General features: G+C 43.1%; 1 protein-coding gene across 4 annotated transcripts in view; it reads right to left on the bottom strand.

The window, feature by feature from the left end:
- Positions 1-19721, bottom strand: part of LOC117646291 — a 62464-nt gene that overhangs the window by 4902 nt on the left and 37841 nt on the right. For 2 of the 4 annotated variants that reach the window (XM_034387149.1, XM_034387165.1), the window contains exons 3-12: positions 13507-13759; positions 12121-12360; positions 11493-11621; positions 10119-10327; positions 8801-8993; positions 6638-6700; positions 6079-6213; positions 4898-5105; positions 2190-2376; positions 156-379 (exon numbers count right to left, since the gene is read on the bottom strand). In XM_034387149.1, the coding sequence (XP_034243040.1) occupies positions 4993-5105; positions 6079-6213; positions 6638-6700; positions 8801-8993; positions 10119-10327; positions 11493-11621; positions 12121-12360; positions 13507-13759 (1335 nt within the window). In that variant the 3' untranslated portion in view covers positions 156-379; positions 2190-2376; positions 4898-4992. Of the gene's footprint in view, positions 1-155; positions 380-2189; positions 2377-4897; positions 5106-6078; positions 6214-6637; positions 6701-8800; positions 8994-10118; positions 10328-11492; positions 11622-12120; positions 12361-13506; positions 13760-19721 lie in introns of those variants that run through there. The other 2 variants (XM_034387157.1, XM_034387173.1) reach the window with 2 other exon arrangements.

Raw genomic sequence — 19721 nt, 5'->3', positions numbered from 1 at the left:
TGATACATATTACCCCGTGATACAATGTGCCCCACTCTCCCTTACATTATGATTAAATAGCAAACATTTTTTTTTTAATGAAGTTCTCATTTTTTAAGTCTACTGGTAATTACAATGTACGGATGTGCCATTTGTGATAAAGTAATGGATTTGAATGTCTGGTCTCTCGTTTATTTCCCTCCTGAATACGTACATGCATAACCTTGCGAACGGATGAGTCTGCTGGAAGAGGACCGTTTACGGCCGAAATAGTTCTCGAAAAAGTGGCAGGAGTGACGAGGGAGCGGCCCAGAACGACACTCCAATTTGGGCCGTCAAGAAAGTCAACCACCTGGTTTTCAAATATCAGCCTTGATCATCATTGCGGACCGACTCTATCCTGCGAAGAATCGTAGCGAATATGTTAGTGAATAGGGTAAGCCAAATGAATTCCTGAGATCAGAGACCAGATTTCTTCGGGGCACGTAGCTGAGGTTCGGAGTCTCCACACTTCAAGTGAGAAGCTCTCCACGTTTCAGTAATAAAACTTGCACGCAACATTACCCTCTGTTTTCCAGCGTACTCAGTTTATGCTTGAAAGCGAGCGCAACAGCCTCATCCGTCAAAATAAGCAGAGGAGAATTTCTGGTCTACGCTTCATTTCAAGCGTAACGCCGCGTACACTGCGAGAAAAGATCACGGTAAATCATGTACTGATTACTCCAGACTTCACCGTACTTTTTTTAACAGGCAATACCGTCGTTTTTTCACAGGCAATACCGTACTTTTTTTACAGGCAACGCCGTACTTTTTTTACAGGGAATTCCGTACTTTTTTACCCGGCAATCCCGTACTTTTAATACCTATCAAAAACTGCTATAATTTATTTCAGTCGGTCGACCCTCGTTTTTCAAGATTCTGATGTACGTAACTGCTGAAGTCGGGCTCCTGGACCCCCCTTCCGACCACTCTTTGAAAAGGTCTTGACGAGACCTATCGAAAGGTGCAATAAAATTTTTCAGTCGGTCGACCCCCTTTTTTCAAGATCCTGATGTGGACATTTCTTTGGAGCGGCCTTTGTTGGGACCAGATCTGGTCCTTCCTACGGCATGGACTGTACGCAAGAACGGTAACTACTGTTAAAAAACTACGGAATATTTTGTAAAACAAGTACGGTAAATACTGTAGACTGTACGGTGGATACTGGTTTTTGAAGTACGGTAATGTTTGGCAAAAAAATTATCCAGGAATTACCGTCATTTTTTCTCAGAGTGTAACGCCCTCAAGCAACTTTATGCTTGACTCAACCATAGAGTTACGCTTTGGTTTTACCATTGCAGCAACACTTGACGTGAGGAGACTGCAAACACAACACGACCAAATGTGGAGACAGAAACTCCACACTCGGTCTGACCAGTGCACGGGCACACACTAAATGTTCAGTACAATTTTTTTACGAGACATCACAGTTTTTCGTGCACACGAACTTCACGCACAAATTATGTACGAAAATCTGCACATTTGCCCCCCATTTTTGAGCAAAATCAAGAACAAATTTGTACCAAAATTTCTTGTGTACAAAAAAAAACTGTGATGTCTCGTACAAAATTTGTACAAAAACATTAGTGTGCAGTAAAGGCACGGGTTACCGAGAATACACACTAAATGTCATGGGACTTTTTTTGTCCCATGAATGATGCAATTTTAAGCACATTCGGTGGTGATGCAATCATGTGTCCGCCGGGCGGGACAAATTGTCTAGTAAAAGTACGATTTGCAGCGGGCGTCGGACAAAATGTGTCGCCAGACGGGAACAAAATTGTAGCAGCGTCGGATGTGCTTAAAATTGCATAAATCGTGGGACAAAAAAATGTCCCATGACATTTAGTGTGTAGGTGCCCCATTGGCCCTGCGCTCTCAGACCTATATGGACTTTTTCCTCTCTTGCTTTAAACGTTTTTTGAGCAAACGTAAAATGTACGATTGCCTCCTCAACTACGCACAAGGATAAAATTGTCTACAGATTATGTAGAAATTGAAAAGTGCATAGTAAATGACAATAAGTCAGGTTTAATGGACTAAATACAATACACAACGAACAAAATAGTGCATAGCTAAAGAGAAAATAGTACCTTTTTGGCACAAAAAAATGTTTGTAGCAAGAGATAAAAAGTCAATACGAGACTGAGAGTGTGAACGACCGAACTCACCGGCTTTGAATTCCACAGGCATGTCGCTCAGCCAATAGTCTGGTCGAATGCTCAGGACATTGTAGTCCCGATCGATTGGGACGTAGGAAGCCTTGTATCCTTGTATGCGAAGAAGTAGCATAGATTCTGTCCTGCGAAGTTTGAAGACCAATATGGCGGTAGGAAAATCCTCGTTTTGAGAGAACTCCTGGAACAGAATGACGAATGCAATGTGCAGGGCATCCAACTTGCTGATGGTTTTATTTGTGCATACCTATTCTCAATCACGCTACAAACCCAACTGTCCACTAACATTTACACTCTAAGCACGTTAGGGGCCGTTCAAATGTGACGTCACGCTTTTTAGGCTCATTTTTTGACCCCTCCCCCCCTGTAGTCACAAATGGTCACTATTTTGACTCACCCCTCCCCTCCCCGTGACGTCACATTGTCCAAATCATTATTCTTGGCAACGGGAATAGATACGCGACTACATCGTCTTAATTAGGTGCCTAAATTGGAATTTTCTAACAATTTGATTGCATTTTGGAAAATCCGGTCGAATCTGGTCTCACGCTAACTTGTTCGGAAAAATCTGAGGAAAGTGCAGTTAAAATACCCAAGCCAGGGACTGACAATTTAAGCTGAAGTAGGTGGGGATTGCTGATTTCAGTTCATTTTTTAGTGGCTCACTCCATTCATATTTGGCAATTTTACACTGCTTAAAAGTGTGATGTCACAATGCCTTCATCCCCCTCTCCCCCATGTCACATTTGGTCACGATTTCTCTAGACCCCTCCCCCCCTTAAAAGTGTGACGTCATTTTTGAACGGCCCCTTACTGACTTTTTCCTCATTAATTACGTATTCGTATAAACATCAATAATACTAGTAATTTCTAAGTAGGTATAACTAATTTCCTCTGTAAAATTGTGTACAAAACAAAATTCTCTGTACATTATTTAATATTTCCTAAGTAGTTCTTTAAAAAAGGAAAAGTACGTATTATGGTTGCACAAATTACTTGCATAAGTACTGACAAAATGAGCAAAAAGTCAATAACGTGCGTGTACAATTGACCGTGCGTGTACAAGCGTGTAAGGGAAGGTGGGGAACCATGTGACACGGCCACCATGTGACATTGGCTTTTTCTCCCAAACGGCTCGCTATCCAACAGCGGTAAGAAGACTCAAAGGAAGGTATCAAGAAGGGGCATCGACGTCGAACAGGCCGTGACTGTGCGTCGAACAGGGCGGAAAGTAGAGACACGAGAAATTTTTACCCCCCCAAAACAGGTAATTGGAATTTTTTTCTATTTCACGCCGCGTCCGCTTTTCACCTTTTAAACACACATAAACGGCCTATGCCTTGCAGGATGTTCTCCTTTGATGTTTTAAGCGTAAAATAAGCTTGGGCTCGCTTCTCTACCGCAAGGGATAAGGGCGCAGTTGTCAATTCCTCGAAAGCCACCCCTTCGGTCACGATGTGACACTCGATGTGGGGCACGATGTGACACCTTCTCTAATCCGCGATTTTCCTGTTTTCCCCAATAAGTCCTGCTTTTGTGTGTTGTAGGCGTGGGATATTACACTAACCCTTGTGTGAATGTGTTTGAGAGAGGTTAGGGGTGGCTGGGCGTCTCTGGGGGCTCGAAGGCAAAGCCTAGCGCCGCCTGGTGGCCAGGTTTGGAACTACAAAAGAGTTGGCCTCTGCAGACGACACCCATGGCCGGGCGCGGGCCGGGCCGACCTGCAGACGGTACACTGAGAATGAATGGGTCACCACCATCACCCATTAAATGGGTGATGCAACTTCGTTGCCCAATTTTAGGTGACGAAAAAATCATCACCCGAAATTTGGTAACAGGCGTTCGGTCGCCCAAATTTGGGTAGCGCCGTCGACGACGCCGTGAGGTCCCCGATGACGTCCTTCCGGGGCCAGCACGATGACCGGAGGCCTCAACGCCACATGGATCATCGTGGTGGCCTCGGAAGAACGTCATGGGGGACGTCACGGCGTCGTCGACGGCGTTCCCCAAAATTTGGGGTGACGATTTTATGACTGCCCAAAATTTGGTCACCGCGGCTCGTCACCCAAATTTGGGCGTCGATGCGTGCGACAAAAATAAGTTGACTTTTTAAAAAAATTGTATTTTGTTTAACATAGATGTGTTTCCTTGTTTTCCTAACCATTTTTGAAATACATCTACAAATTTTCCATTGAAAAACAGCAATTTTTACACATTAGTCTGAGGTGTCACATGGTGCCCAGGGGCTGTCACATGGTGAACTCAGTGGTACACCATGTGACTTTTACATGCACCCAATCAAACTGGGATACCTTCGCAACCAATCGAGGAAAATAAAAAGCTCAACGGGACTTTGAAGTTAAGGGACCCCTCTTTGTCGGCACGAGCAGTATGGATCCGTACAATTGTTAGTTTCGTTTGGCGGGATCCGCCTAAAAGTGTCACATGGTACCCCCCCTTTCCTTACAAGTGAACGCTTGGTGCCTTATAGCTCCATCCCAAAGCTACACTGCCGTTCAAAATTAGCGGCTCCTATTTTGAAAACGGCACAGTTTCTTTGTTTATCGACCTAGGACGCTGAGTCGAGGATGCCCAACTGGTCTTCTTGAGCGAAGTATGCGGTCCGTGTGTCACTCCAATATCGATTCCGATCGAAGTCGACCTCCTTCGATTGAGCCCCGAAGGATTCGTAAGAGCCTAACCGCGTGAACAGTATGCAGACAGTCGGCACCTTTAGAATTACACTCTGCCTTAGCAACGAGGGCCAACAGCCCACTGGACCCCTCCCCGGAAACGGTCAGGCAGCTGCAGGAGTCGTTGGAGCCATGAGGAAGCGCACGCCGTGGTAATTTTCCTTATGCTTCATCCGAGCCAGCACCGTGTCCCCGACGTTCATGATCAAAGTAGGCACTGCGGTAAACAGGACAAATCAATAACAGCAAGCAGTGTAAAAAATTTCCGTACACATAAATGTCATGGGACTTTTTTTGGTGCCACGATTTATGCAATTTACGCACATCCGACGCTGTTACAATTTTGTTCCGGCCTGGCGACACATATCGTCCGACGCCTGCTACAAATTGTACTTTCACTAGACAATTTGTCCCGCCTGGCGGACACAAAATTGCATCACCACCGGATGTGTTTAAAAATTGTACTTTTGAGGGAAAAATGTACAGTCCAATATTGGACTGTCTATGCGCTGTCCGCGGCGGGCAGCGCAGGGCAGATAGCCTCGCGGCGGACAGTGCTTTATGGGCGAGTGGCCGCTCTAAAAAGTCCCGGCGCCCCCAGACCGGGGCGTAGCAAGCCCGCATGCGCGGCTGTAGGCGGTAGCCTGCAATCATTTTGTAGCGGGGTTTTTGGACCACCTGGTTTTAGACAATATTACGAGCGCAAATCGGCCCGTTCTCGAAATGGTGGCCTTACACACTAAATGTCACGGATTTTTTTGTCCCCCGGTTTTTCGCAATTTTTAAACACATCCGACGCTGATACAATTTTTTCCCCTCTGGTGACACATTTTGTCCAGCGCCAGCTGCAACTTGTACTTTCACTAGACAATTGTCCCGCCCGGGGGACACAAAAATTTCATCACCACCGGATGTGCTTAAATTTCATCATTCGTGGGACAAAAAAAGTCCCATGACATTTAGTGTGTAACATTGTTTCAGAAGCATAGATTCCTTTTACAAATTTTACATTTACGGCGTCATTTTGTTCGTTCAGAACTACACTGTCAGGTTGGATCCTCATGAGCGGACCCCTCATCTCGAGTTTCGGGGCTGGTGCGGCTGGAGGCTGATTGAATAGCTTCGCTAAGTAAAATTAAAGTTTCAGATAAAGTTAAAGATTTAGGGCCCAGCAATAACAGCGCACCCACCACTAGTACAGGTGTCACTGTCTTCGTCACTCGCATCGTTGCAATCTCTGTTGAGGTCGCACCTCCACCTGGCATCGATGCATCTGCCGTCTCGGCACTGCCACTGGTTGTCACGTCGGCAGCCGAAGCCTGGGCCTGTCAACCGAAGGTGATGACAAACAGTCATGTGCTGCTGCTCACAAAATGTCTATGGACTTTTTAATTGTTACTGAAAACAGTTCAGTGCGGCACCAAATCTGGTCAAGAACAGGGATCCTTAAAAAACATTCAGCTAACACTGCTTTCATAGCGTAACAAAAGAAAATGTTCGCTTTATAGTAAGGGTGTGAAATGTTGGACGGGTTATAACTTTAACGCCTACGATGCTGTTTCAAGGGAAGCTACGGATCTCTGGTTTGGTTACAAAATTAACGGCAGCTTAGACAAAATTGTTACTGGCTGATATTACAATTTTGTCACCAGAATTGGTAATGTTCCAGTTGCCAACGAAAATGGTCCGTGAACATTCTGTGAGTGGGCTGTACCGAGTGGAGCGATGCAGAATGCAGAGTAAGCTCACCTTGGATGGTGGTTAATGTGGCACATTCAGGTGATGCGGTGGCCGTCGGCAACGACGATGGCACTGAAAACACGACAGGTATAGGTTGAGCAATGAAGCGACTTGACGCATCACCACTAAAATTCGAAGGGTGAGACATCTGACCCATTTTCGGTGATACAATAAGTATGACCGAAAAACGGTCGTAGACAAATGTATGACCGAAAAAGGGTCATACTTAAATGTATGACCAAAAAAAGGTCAGACATTAGCGAGACTGGCTATTGTTTAGCTTGGGGATATATCAGCCTTTACCTGTGACACACTATGAAGTATGACCGTTTTTCGGCCATGCATCGAAGTATATGACCTTTTTTCGGTCTTACACACTAGGGTCAGTTGGGGTAATAATGGGACACTGAAAACTTGGGGAAAAATGGGACACTTTCTAAACTTGACGAGTTTTGGCATTTTAAAACGTCCTACAATGACATGTTTGTGCTTAAAATGTTCATTGAGGTGTCTAGTATTCCATTTTTCATTCGGCGGGACAATGACTGCTCATGGAAATGAGAATTAAGAAATCAAGCAAAACATGGCAATTATGGGTTTTCTAGAGGTTGGAAAAATTTGCCGCAGAGGTCATCTAATTAGAACACTACAGAACCCCCCATAAACAGAAAAGTGAAGTATTATAGTGTGTTGGAAAGCTAAAAGAACGAGGATTTCGATCCACCAACTCATTTTGACATCAATGCATTCGTTAACTTGCAATTGTAGAATTTTCCTGTGGGGGACACCACTTTGGGGAAAAATGGGACACTCCTGGGGTAAAAATGGGACACTTGGATAATGTTAAATTGTGGCCTTTGGGGAGAAAATTTTCAAAGTTGTTCGAATTGACATCTCTAAACGGAAATAGATAGGCCTCGACAATACAAACAAAAAATGTCAACACATGCTATGGGTTTGGACGGATATTTAAAAAGTTAATGGGCTTTGAAATTAAGAAATAGTCGCAAAAGGTCAAATTGCACCCAAGTTCTTTTGAAGCGCAATGCCTCTTCATTTTTCATCCGAACCGGTGGCATGTGATGACATTTATTGTTCCTCGTGTTGAGACGGATCGAATTTTATAAAGTGGTGTCTATTTGGAAAACTTTGAGGCCTGTTTTACCTCTGCTAAGCCCTTGTCCCATTTTTACCCCAGCGTGTCCCATTATTACCCCAAACTTACAAGTCCGAATTTTCACAGTTTATTTTACACAACTGCAAAATTAAATGACTTTTTGATCTTATTTTAACGCCAAATGGTGTGGAACAGAGTACCCTATCCTTTAAAAGCATTAGAAACACTCCAACTCGCCACTGTTGAGTTGTGGAAACCTTATTATTCAAACTGTCCCATTATTACCCCAACTGACCCTAAATGTTTATGTACAATTTTGTACGTGGTGATGCATAATTTTAAACTTGTGTGCCGTCGTGCATAAAATTGTGCGTGATTTTGCATGAATTTATGCATTTTCACGTATAATATTATGCAAATTCCCCGCATGCACAAAATCGTGCAAGTGGCACGTACAAAATTCTACATAAACATTTAGTGTGTACATTTCAGCACTGGTGAAACAAAGGCATAAATCGTTAATGCCTTTGGGAAGGGCATTAAAATTTTGCTTGAAATTCCCATACCATTTACGCTCTTTCCAAGGGCATAAAACGATTATGCCCTTGGGAAGGGCGTAAAAGAGTATTTATGCCCTAAAGGGCGTAATTTTTATGCCTTTGTTTTACCAGTGAGTGTACCCTTTTTCGGCAGTACATTTCAGTAAGACCGTTAAAGGGGTCAAAAGTGTCACCTTTCTATTTTCAGTGACCGTATAAATCCATTGGAAAGTTTTCTTGTGACTACAGTGACGCTCCGTTCTGAATGCCAAAATTTGGCCTCCTAGCTCGCTCCTAGCCCTGGACCTCCCTTTGAGATGAGAAAGACGAAATCTGGCGTCCCAGGCCGCCGGAATTTTGGGATTCTGAGGTCAGTCCAGGGCCAGAAGGCCTAATATTGGCGTTCTAAACGGAATGCCTTTGGGGAGGCAAGGAAGAAACTTAACAATGGACCTTGCAGTGATTCTTTCTGCGTGCACTTTCTTCCTAACAACGTCCTTTCAACTCAATTCTCACCACTGAAGTCGACTCGCATGTCAGTGTACCACGCTATAGGCCGAACCCGAAGCCATCGCGTGTCGTTTCTCGCGCGGACGTAGGCCACTTTGTCCTGGTGGCACGACAGCCAGAGCTGGAGCTTGGTGTCGCGCCGCTCCACTACCGCTTCGATGACACCCGATGAGAAGGTTGAAGACTCGATGGCGTAGCCCTGCCCCAGAAAGAAACCCAATTTTGGACGAGGTTCTATCACCCGACTTTGGGTGAGGAAGTATCCTTGTCAAAATTTGGGTGATAAGAATTCCTCAACGAAAATTTTAGTCCTGATCATGACTCTTTCATTCAGTGCATCCAATGGAATGTCTTACGAATAAATTTCACATGGCGAAGGAAATGGCGCTAGCATAATACGAAGGCAGTTTTTCTTCGTACGAGGGTTGTTCCTCGTATCTTACAATGAAAAAACTAAAAGGGTTCGTATTATGAAGAAATGTGGCTTAGGACTAAGCTTGCGCCTCATTCACTGAAACATTGCTCAAATTTCATTGAAAAGGATTCAGAGTGTTGCTTTTGCAAGTACACACTTGCGAGTACCTCGAGGCTTGATCTCAAGCTCCACTGTAATTCAAAGGGTGAGACATCTCACCAATTTTCGGCGATACGAAATGTATCACCGAAAAAAAGGTCGTACACGAATGTATCACCGAAAAAATGGTCGTACACGAAGTATCACTGGAAAAAAGGTGATAAAAGGGTGATACTTCTCTAGAAAAACAAGGGCCAATCTCGCTGATGTCTCACCTCTTTTTCGGTGATACATTTGTGTACGACCTTTTTTCCGGTGATACATTCGTGTACGAACTTTTTTTCGGTGATACATGCGTGTACGAACATTTTTTCGGTGATACATTTTAGTATCTTTCTTTTTGCGGTGATACAGTTACGTCTCACCCGTCAGAGAGTGAGATGTATCACTATTTGATTTTCAGTGTCTAGGCTTGTGATTACCTGCACACAAGTGCATGCTTGGCCCCCTAACTGCATGCTACCCATGTGCTCTGTAACTTGGCACTTGCCAAGCATGCAATGGTCCGTGTGAAATAGCCAGGCACTTGTCAGAAAATTGGAACCAATTATTCAAGCTTGCTGTACTATAAGCATGTACCTGCAAGCACACACTTTAAGATGTCTTACGCAGTTGAGCACAATTATCGTAACGAAAACTGTAACGCAAGAACGCAAACGGGGTTCTGAATTGAAAATTACAAATGGAATCTACGTTGATTCTACGTTACACTCATGAAGGAAAAGGGCCAGGACTCAAGCGAGTACCTACCGTGTGGTGCTTGCGGCACCTGAGGCCGTGCTGGTCACAGTTTTCCCAAGCAATGTAGTACAGTGCCCCGTCAGGCGCGGACCCAAACGCCTCGATTTTGCTGCAGACAGTGTCCTCGTTGCAGAGAAGGAACATCACCCCGCTGTACACGGCTTGATAGTGAAGGCGAAAAGACACGGTGTGCCCGACGGACATAACAACCGTTGGAACTGAAAATGATGGCACAAACAAATTCCTCACTGCTCATCCAAGTGTGAGACACGGTTTGACCCACACTTGCTGCCTAGTGTTCCCTGCGGTTTCTAGTGGTTCAATGCCACAGGACCCACGCTTGCAGTGTAAGGCAAACCGTGTCTCACACTAGCAACACTGCAAAGCCGGTGGTAAGTTTGCTTGCCTCAGATTTGGCAAGCCGTTTTGAGTGCCAAAAATTGGCAAGCTTGGCCTAGAAATACCACCCAGCTTGCCAAAATCTGGCAAGCTTATGAAGATTTCCGACCAAAGCTTGCCAAATTTTGGCATTCAAAACGGCTTGCCAAGCAAACTTACCACTGGCTTTGCAGTGAACGTGTAAGGCATCGCTGTCTCACACGTGCAAGCGTGCGACAAATGTGACTCACAACTTGTAAGCAAAAAACACTTATAAGTGTGAGACTTCTCAACTTGGATTGCCAGTGCATTTCGTTCACGTTGTCCAGGGTAGGTTTTAGTGAAAATATTCCTTTCTTCAAAACGGGTCCCACCGTGTTTTTATCGTAGAAATATTAAGTTTTGGGCAATGGAAAAGGAAGCAATGTCCTTGTAAATTTTCCGTATGAGTTTACGCCTTGGAACTAAAACGTTTAAGCCGATACAAGCGAAAATAACTCTGGAAAGCGCTGTGAACCAACTACTCTCACAATGTTCCATCCACGACGCTATTATTATACGGCATTCTCAATCGACGGCTCCGAAAATAATACGCGCAACTCAGGCCGCTGCTTACAACAAGCGCAACTCCGGCTGCCGGTTACAACAAGAGTAACTGGCGGCCGCGCTGAGAACCCGCGCATCGCTTCCCGGCGGCGTCCACGCTAGGTTATGTTTGACAAGTTATATCTCCTAAACCGTGAGAGTTAGATGGGTAGTGTAAGCGAGCCGATTGTAGGTCTAAGTTAGATCTCAAATCGGCTCGCTTACACTACCCATCTAACTCTCACGGTTTAGGAGATATAACTTGTCAAACATAATCTAGCGCGGACGCCGCCGGGAAGAGATGCGCGGGTTCTCAGCGCGGCCGCCAGTTACTCTTGTTGTAACCGGCAGCCGGAGTTGCGCTTGTTGTACGCAGCGGCCTGAGTTGCGCGTATTATTTTCGGAGCCGTCGCAATGTACCTCCGTAGCAAGTTTCATCGGCTTCGTCGCTGTTGTCCTCGCAGTCCGGAGCTCCATCGCACCTATTGTTCCCATAGGTGCAATCACCACTTTTGCACTGCCACGAATACGTTTCATTACACGTACGTCCTGAAATGAAACAACACACTAAATGTTAATGTAGAATTTTGTACGTGCCACTTGCACGATTTTGTGCATGCCGCGGGGAATTTGCACTATGCGTGAAAATGCATATATTTATGCAAATTCACGCACGATTTTATGCACGACGGCACACAAGTTTAAAATTATGCATCACCACGTACAAAATTTTACATAAATATTTAGTGTGAATGAAAAGACAAAAGTACATCGTACGGTTTTAGGCCTAAGGGTGAATTAAGACCATAGATGAGTGCTAATTTTTGCTCTAACCACTGTGGCAAAAAGCTGCGGAAAATTACGTCAGCAGCTTGTGGTAATTCTCCGTAGCCCCCTTGTCAATAGTCTCCTAGGACCCTACAGTATTCTCCGTACCGTCTTCTCCGAAGGAGGACCACAAAGAACCCTTACGGAAGGTCCGCTCCTCTTCCGTGCCCCGTTTTCCGTAAGTTTTCCCTGCCAAACCACGGATTTTTTTGCAGTGTACCTGGCCACGGCCCCGGTGGAGTGGGAATGCGAGTCGGATCGGCATTCTGTCCCGATCCGTCCGTTCCAGGTGAAATCGCAGTCACAGTCACTGGAGATTCCGAGGATCCTGCTACCTGCGTCGTGGGGAGTGTTGTAGTTCCAGTAACAGGAGAATCGGATGGGGATATCGCTAAAGTGACGAGGGCCGTGCAGATACCAATAGTCGTCACACCAGCTATCCACCAAGCGTACTTCTTCCCTGAGCACCAATCAGAAATCCTCATTAAATACCAATACTGATATTTCTAATGCGATAAGTTTCATTCAGCAAGCAGGGACAAAAGGGCTAAATGCTTTAAGTTTTTCAGACTTGGACTGGTTTTGTCCGTTAAATCCTTGGCCAAGGCGGGCGGTTCTCGTCAGACACGACAAAGTTTTTACTCTGTAAAAGGCTATGCCATGAGACACAGTGCAAGACGAATACATTCAAGGTATTACCTTGCTCTCTATTTTCAATCTAAGAACGTAACAACGGTTCTGGGGTCAGGACGGAAAAGAACCAAACACCTTAGGGGTGGGGAAAAATCGCACACCCTATTTTTAGCCTGGTTTTCCTAATTTTGAGATCAACTATTGCAGTTACGCGTTAGTGTAGGGTACCAATACTCAGTAGAGTTTTTTTCCGAGCGTCAGTGTGTGACAGTTCTGTCTGAAAAAGGGGTGTGCGATTTTTCCTCGCCCCTCACTGAGCAAACCTTACGAGCTATTTTAGGCCTTACAAAGAAAAGGAGCTTGTAATTTTGAGCAGACATAAGCTTACAAAAAAAATACTTCGCAATTTACGAACTATATCTTCGTAAAACAAAGTAAATTAGTTTGTACCGTATGCTCAAAATACTTTGTAAGGTTTTAAGCGTACTGCAGTATTCGAATCCCCGTAACTACGAAGAAAATAAAGGCATTGTAGAGTTGCTTCGTATAAGAAATGGTTCGTATTACGAAGGGTTTTGCTTCATTATACGAAGCATTTCTTCGTAGATTTGACGATGCCTTCATTTTCTTCGTACGAAGCCGTTCTTCATGGAGTTTTTACTGTGGACCTGACCCTCGAGGGGTGAATCACTAGTATACACATGTGTACAAATTTGCCCCTACTTAGTGTACTCACAATTTTTAAAAAAGGGGGAAATTCTCTAGTTTTTCGACCGATTTGACGTTGAGTGCCGTTAAAAACACTAAATAAAGCCTTAAAACGTTTTAAATTGTTAAATTTATGAGTAAACCAAGGTGTACTCACCCGTACTCATGTACTCATGTGAACACCAGAACGCTGAGTGATTCACCCCTCGCTGACCCTAATGTTCTGTTTGCTGGCGACCAAACGAAAATATTCTTTGAAACTTACATTTTATTTGTTTCTGCACTGAACAAGGGACGTTCGTTTTGGGCGACGGCTCTTGGTTCGGAGCCACGCTTCCTGAGCGCCCCGAAGTGTCCGGGGCGTTTGCCAGCGCATTGAGGACAGCCGACAGAATGGGCTCGTTTCGTTGCCCCGCCGCGAGAGCGCTGCTGGCCGTGTCGGACGAGACGACGAACTTTATATGCGTCGGGCCGATGAAGACGTGGTCGCAGTGCCTCGCCGATATATTGCCATATATCTGAAGAGATAAAATAAATGCGATATAAAATGACAGAAAGTGCAGCACTGCAAGAAACAGTGTGAATAGTACAACAGAAGTACAAGAACTGTACAATTAAAGTATACAACAGGGATGGTAGAAAGTACAACGAGAATTGTGCAAACCACGAGGCGTGGACTGCACAACAGTCGTCCCATGCCGGTTCCATTGTACACTGACAAAAATTTTGTCGTAACTTAGCGACACATTTGTCGCTAATTTTTTTAGCGACAAGATTTGTTGTGGAACGAATAGCTTGTTAAACCAAACTCGTACTGGAACTAAAGGATAATTTCACAATGACTAACTTGTAATAACACTAATGTAGACTGCTAATGCAGTCTACTTTCAAATACAAGTCGTTGACCAACAACAAATGTTGTTGGCCAACGACAAGTGTTGTAAGTCGAAAAAGATTTTGTAATGTCTGGGACAAGTATTCATGAAGTACTTTTGTCGCTAAATTTATTTTGCCTAGTTCTTTTTTTAATAATATTATTTACTATTTAGTAATGTCGCTATGACTAAAGAAAACCAATAGATGATTATTCATAATTTGCTTTAATTGAGCAGATAATTGCAAAAGATTTTGTTTCCATACAAATAGTATCGTTAAGGGTGATAACAAGAATTTTGTTCTTCAACAACAAATTGTCGCTTACAAGATTCAACGACATTTCTTTCGCTTTGGTTCATGATAAAATTCTTTGTTTTGGAACGACTAAATTTTCACTCATCTGATTGTTTCTATACAACCATTTTTTTTAACAGTGTACTTTGTTTGCACAACAATTATTGTACTTTGAAGGCACAATAAATTTCTGATAAAAATTTGCCAGGAATTTGTGCACTTTTGTTGCGTTTTTTACTCGTTCTTTACCCCTTTTGCTTATATAATGATGATGAAAGTAAAAAGGAACGAGTATTGCCCCTGGCTTGGTGTAATTTAGCAACACACTTTCATCTCAGTATATACAGCATGTACATGTGTGAAGAGATGTTCAATGTAATCGGGAGTTGGTACCCGACGTTCCATAAATGGACTTTTTTTCAACTTATTACACGAATTTCGGAGATCACTTAACAAAATACGGGTGTGTTCTGTAGGTTAAGTCCCGCGACCGCATTTGGAGCTGTTGGATAGACGTTTTTGCGACGTGACATTGAAAGAAATGGTTCCCAATCGCATTTTCGTACTTCCATAGAACTAATCGTGAGATTTCATCGGGATAAGAAAATGAGAAATGGTACTTTACTTAATAGCACTCAGCTCGCGAATTTTTTAAGTCCCAGTCCCTCCCTAACACCGCATTTTTTCATCTCAGTATAGACAGCATGTACAAGTGTGAAGAGATGTTCAAAGTAATCGGGAGTTGGTACCCGACGTTCCATAAATGGACTTTTTTTCAACTTATTACACGAATTTCGGAGATCACTTAACAAAATACGGGTGCGTTCTGTAGGCTAAGTCCCGCGGCCGCATTTGGAGCTGTTAGATAGACGTTTTTGCGACGTAACATTGAAAGAAATGGTTCCCAATCGCATTTTCGTGGTTCCATAGAACTGATCGTGAGATTTCATCGGGATAATAAAATGAGAAATGGTACTTTACTTAATAGCATTCAGCTCGCGAATTTTCTAAGTCCCAGTCCCTCCCTAACACCGCATTTTTTCATCTCAGTATAGACAGCATGTACAAGTGTGAAGAGATGTTCAAAGTAATCGGGAGTTGGTACCCGACGTTCCATAAATGGACTTTTTTTCAACTTATTACACGAATTTCGGAGATCACTTAACAAAATACGGGTGCGTTCTGTAGGCTAAGTCCCGCGGCCGCATTTGGAGCTGTTAGATAGACGTTTTTGCGACGTAACATTGAAAGAAATGGTTCCCAATCGCATTTTCGTGGTTCCATAGAACTAATCGTGAGATTTCATCGGGATAAGAAAATGAGAAATGGTAATTTACTTAATAGCATTCGGCTCGCGTATTTTCTAAGTCCCAGTCCCTCCCTAACCTAAGATCAGTGCCAGTGCGCATGCGCATGCGCCCGCATATGTAGGGTAGCCTCTCGCCTGGGTCAGTACGTGATGTGAATATGTGACTGGATAAACTCTCTGCTCCTGAATCTATAAACCCAAGTTCAAATACCGATAATGTTATGCCACTCGTTCTTTTTTTCTTGCATAATCAGTCTTTCACAATTAAATTATTCTCAAAACATATACTCAAGGTTTCAGTTTTGTGAAAACTGATCAGAACATCTCTCCACACAGTTATGTGGTAAAGAACGAGACACATTTTTATACTACCACTGTTGAATAATTGGCTACTTGTTTTTCTTGCAGTGAGGGATCTGCGCCAGCTACCAAAGTCTTTACTTGTCGACTTGCAAATATAAATCCTAATACTTTTTGGGAAGTATATAGTGCAAACGTATCATGAGGATGGCAGCTGCAGAACATTACCACAAGTATCGTCACCATCGACGGTCCAAATACAGTTAGATGGCACTCTCATCCTGACACATCACGTTGAAACGAATGTGACAAAATATCACGTTCCTTTGAGCATGATTCAGAATTCGTTTCGATGTGAATCAGCCATAAATTAGCTTTAGTCACGTTGCAAAGAATGTGACACTGTGCTCAAAGTATCGAGGCATTTTGTCACATTCCTTGTTAACGTTTGTCACGTTCTTGGAATGAGAGTGGGGTCGGTTGTGGTTTGAGCAAATGCTTACACTCTCAGTCCAGGAACGTGACATCACGTTGAAACGAACGTGACAGTCACATTCGTTTGGGTGTGCATTGGACAAAAATCGGCTTGTTCACATTCAAACGAACGTGACACAATGCTCAAACGAACGTGACATTTTGTCACGTTCGTTTCAACGTGATGTCACGTTCCTGGAATGAGAGTGTACAATCGGTTTGCTTACAAAAGCCAAAAACGGTTAATATATATGCCAGTTCGATCTGTTGAATAATAACAGTTTGGCTAAGAAATCACTCCCTTTAACTCCCGTCGATTGTGGTGACCGTTCCGACACAGTTTTGCTATTGCCGTCCCCTTTATCGAACAGCAATGCTGAATCTTATAGATCACAAGAAATAACATTCAAAGTCACTCCGTCAAAGCAAGTGCGGAGAACTCCACACTCCCTGATGAGGGCTATTTCTTCACACTTGGCGTGGCGAGTTTGTTTGCAGTCACAAGTGCACAGTAGCTCACAGAGCCATTGGCATATTGCTAACGTGGACGTGGAGAACTCCACACTTGAAGTGTGGAGGACTGAAAATTCCATTACTCCACATTTGAAGTGTCGAGTTACCAGCTCCACACACTCTTAAAAGCCTGCGAAGCAGTGTTGCTTCACAACTACGACTAGGGGTACGCGCCGTTTAGTCTGGGCGCGTAGTGTGGCTGAGCGATGCGAATTGACATGGTTTGTGCACTTTGGACTTTGCTTGAGAAGACGAAATGTGCATCTTAAGGACTCATATTGAGTGAACTTTAGACCAGGGGTACAAATGGAAGTGATTTTCGTTATCAGAACACCAAAAACTGCTGGGATCAATGCCAAACTCGATTTAAAAATTTTGGTCCAAAATGGGTTAAAATTCGGTTAAATGTGAGTCTGGGAAAAGTTTGAAGGTCATTTTTGAGTTCAGCACACAAAAACTGCAGGAAACAATAAAAAACTCGACTTGAAAATTTTGGCCCAAAAATGACCTAATTTGGGATGAAAATAAGTCTGGAGTCGAAATGAGAGTGATTTTCGTTATCAGCACCCCAAAAACTGCTGGGATCAATGTCAAACTCGTTTTAAAAAATTTTGGTCCAAAATTGGTCAAAATTCGGGTAAGTGTGAGTCTGGGAAAATTTTGGAAGTCATTTTTGAGTTCAGCACCCCAAAAAACTGCAGGAAAAATATAAGACTCGACTTGAAAATTTTGGTCCAAAATGACCTCGTTTCGGATGAAAATATAAGTCTGATGTCTAAATGGAAGTGATTTTTGCTATCAGCACTCAAAAAACTGCAAGAATCAATGTGCAATTAAATTTTAAAAAAATTTGACCCAAAATGGGTTTAAAATTTTGGGTCTGGGGACAATTTAGAAGTAAATATTGAAGTCAGCGCACTGAAAACTGCAGGGAAACGCATGACTCTCAAATTAGAAATTTTTGCCCCAAATTGCGTAGCTCTAGGTGAAAGTGTAGGTTTGGCATTGAAATAAATGTAGCTTTTGTGACTAGTACACTGAAATCTACAAACAACTATCTAGACTCAATTTCTGTACATTCCTACACTGTCTTCATGAAGCCCCCTCTGTCATCCCCAAATTTCCCCTGATGCCACACCAATGTGAATCCCTCAGTCGAGTAACATTCAATTGCCAGCATTGAATCGCTTAATTGTTACTCGTATGATTGGGTCACTATTCGATATCTTTTTTTTCTTAACTAATGAATTCTCAATTTTATAAGTAATATCTATGAAAATTTTGTCATTTTTTCATTGTGAACCAGTGAATAAAACAATATTGATTGGCATCGTTATCACATTTAATATTAAGAGAGTCAGTTTAGGGTAGGCTGATCTGAACCAGTTAACGGGGACCAATTATTGTCAAATCCAGTGATTCGTCATATAGAGTCCAATGCCAAGGCTACCCCAAAGGGTTAATGAACCGACACAATTTATCTTACTCAGGTATGCAATACTGAGTAGTACCAGTTATATTAACTTCAGTGAAGTGAAAGGAATCGTCTCATTAAAACCATTCACTAATTCACTCACCGCTCAAAAACCCGAGTCGTCTCTTTGAACCCAATATCAATTCAAAATCTATTAGGATTAAATATACACAACCATACATTGATTCTATTAATAAACACATGTTAGTACTTTTGCACTCTTGTCAGCTTGCAGCATTGCAATAGAATGTATTTCTCGAGTCCAAACTAAGTATGCCTGCTAATTTCAACACAAGTTATTTGCATTTCCCTGATTTCCTCTACTATGAGAATAAAAAAAAAAAAAGGATGACACTATAGAAAATGAAACAAGTAGATGCCCACAATACAAAAGGTCAAAAAAAAAACATTCTTTTTTCACTGCTCTGTCAAAGTGCACTGACCTGAAGAAGATTCCCCCCGAAAGGGGGAGGGGGGAGAGGGGAACGAAAAACGTAAATCATTTTCACGGCCATTCTCCATATTTCGCTGTGTTGATACCTAAAAGGGTTTTAATCATTCTAGAATGTGGAAAAACTATGGCCGATCTCATTTCCAAAACCCCTTTTGCTCGTTTTTTGTTTTATTTGCTTATTTTCTTCTGTCCCGTATTTGAGAGCCGCGGCCGCAGGTATGAGAAATTCGTGAGTGCTGAGTGCTGCCCAAACCCAACCATGCTAATAACCTGATTCAAAAGTATGTTTTGAATATTTCAAACGATACTAAACAACGATTTGAAACAAACTCGTGTTGGGGGGTACTAAGGGACGTTAAATACGAAATCTTGAAACTATAGCACTGTAGTTGCTGAGAATCGTTGGTGAGTACAAAGTCACAGACAGACAGACAGACTCACGACCAGTCACTTTTCAGCGCGCCCAAAAACGGCAAGGGCTTCGCTATCGCTCAGCCAAAAAAGAGAAGTCATTGAAATTTTTTTCGTTTTTAAAATGCTTGTATGACAAATTTTTTCTTCAGAAAGAAAAATTTTTTCACGGGTTTTTTAGCTGTAGGGTTTTTTTCTGTCATTGCCTACAAACCCCCGTCTATAAGTACACACTTACAAACGCAAGTTGCAAGGACACACTTTCTGTGCATTCGCTAAACCTGAGCCCGCGGCGACCAAAGGAAAAGTTAAACAGCCCAACCCCCCGGGGGGTTTTGTCCGAGTGCTGTTCCGGTGCGTTATAAGGGGTTTGAC

The sequence above is a fragment of the Thrips palmi genome, unplaced genomic scaffold, assembly GCF_012932325.1.
Source record: "Thrips palmi isolate BJ-2018 unplaced genomic scaffold, TpBJ-2018v1 HiC_scaffold_10, whole genome shotgun sequence".
Lineage (NCBI taxonomy): Eukaryota > Metazoa > Arthropoda > Insecta > Thysanoptera > Thripidae > Thrips > Thrips palmi.
Note: the sequence above shows the minus strand (reverse complement) of the source record. Positions and strands in the feature narration are given on the sequence as shown.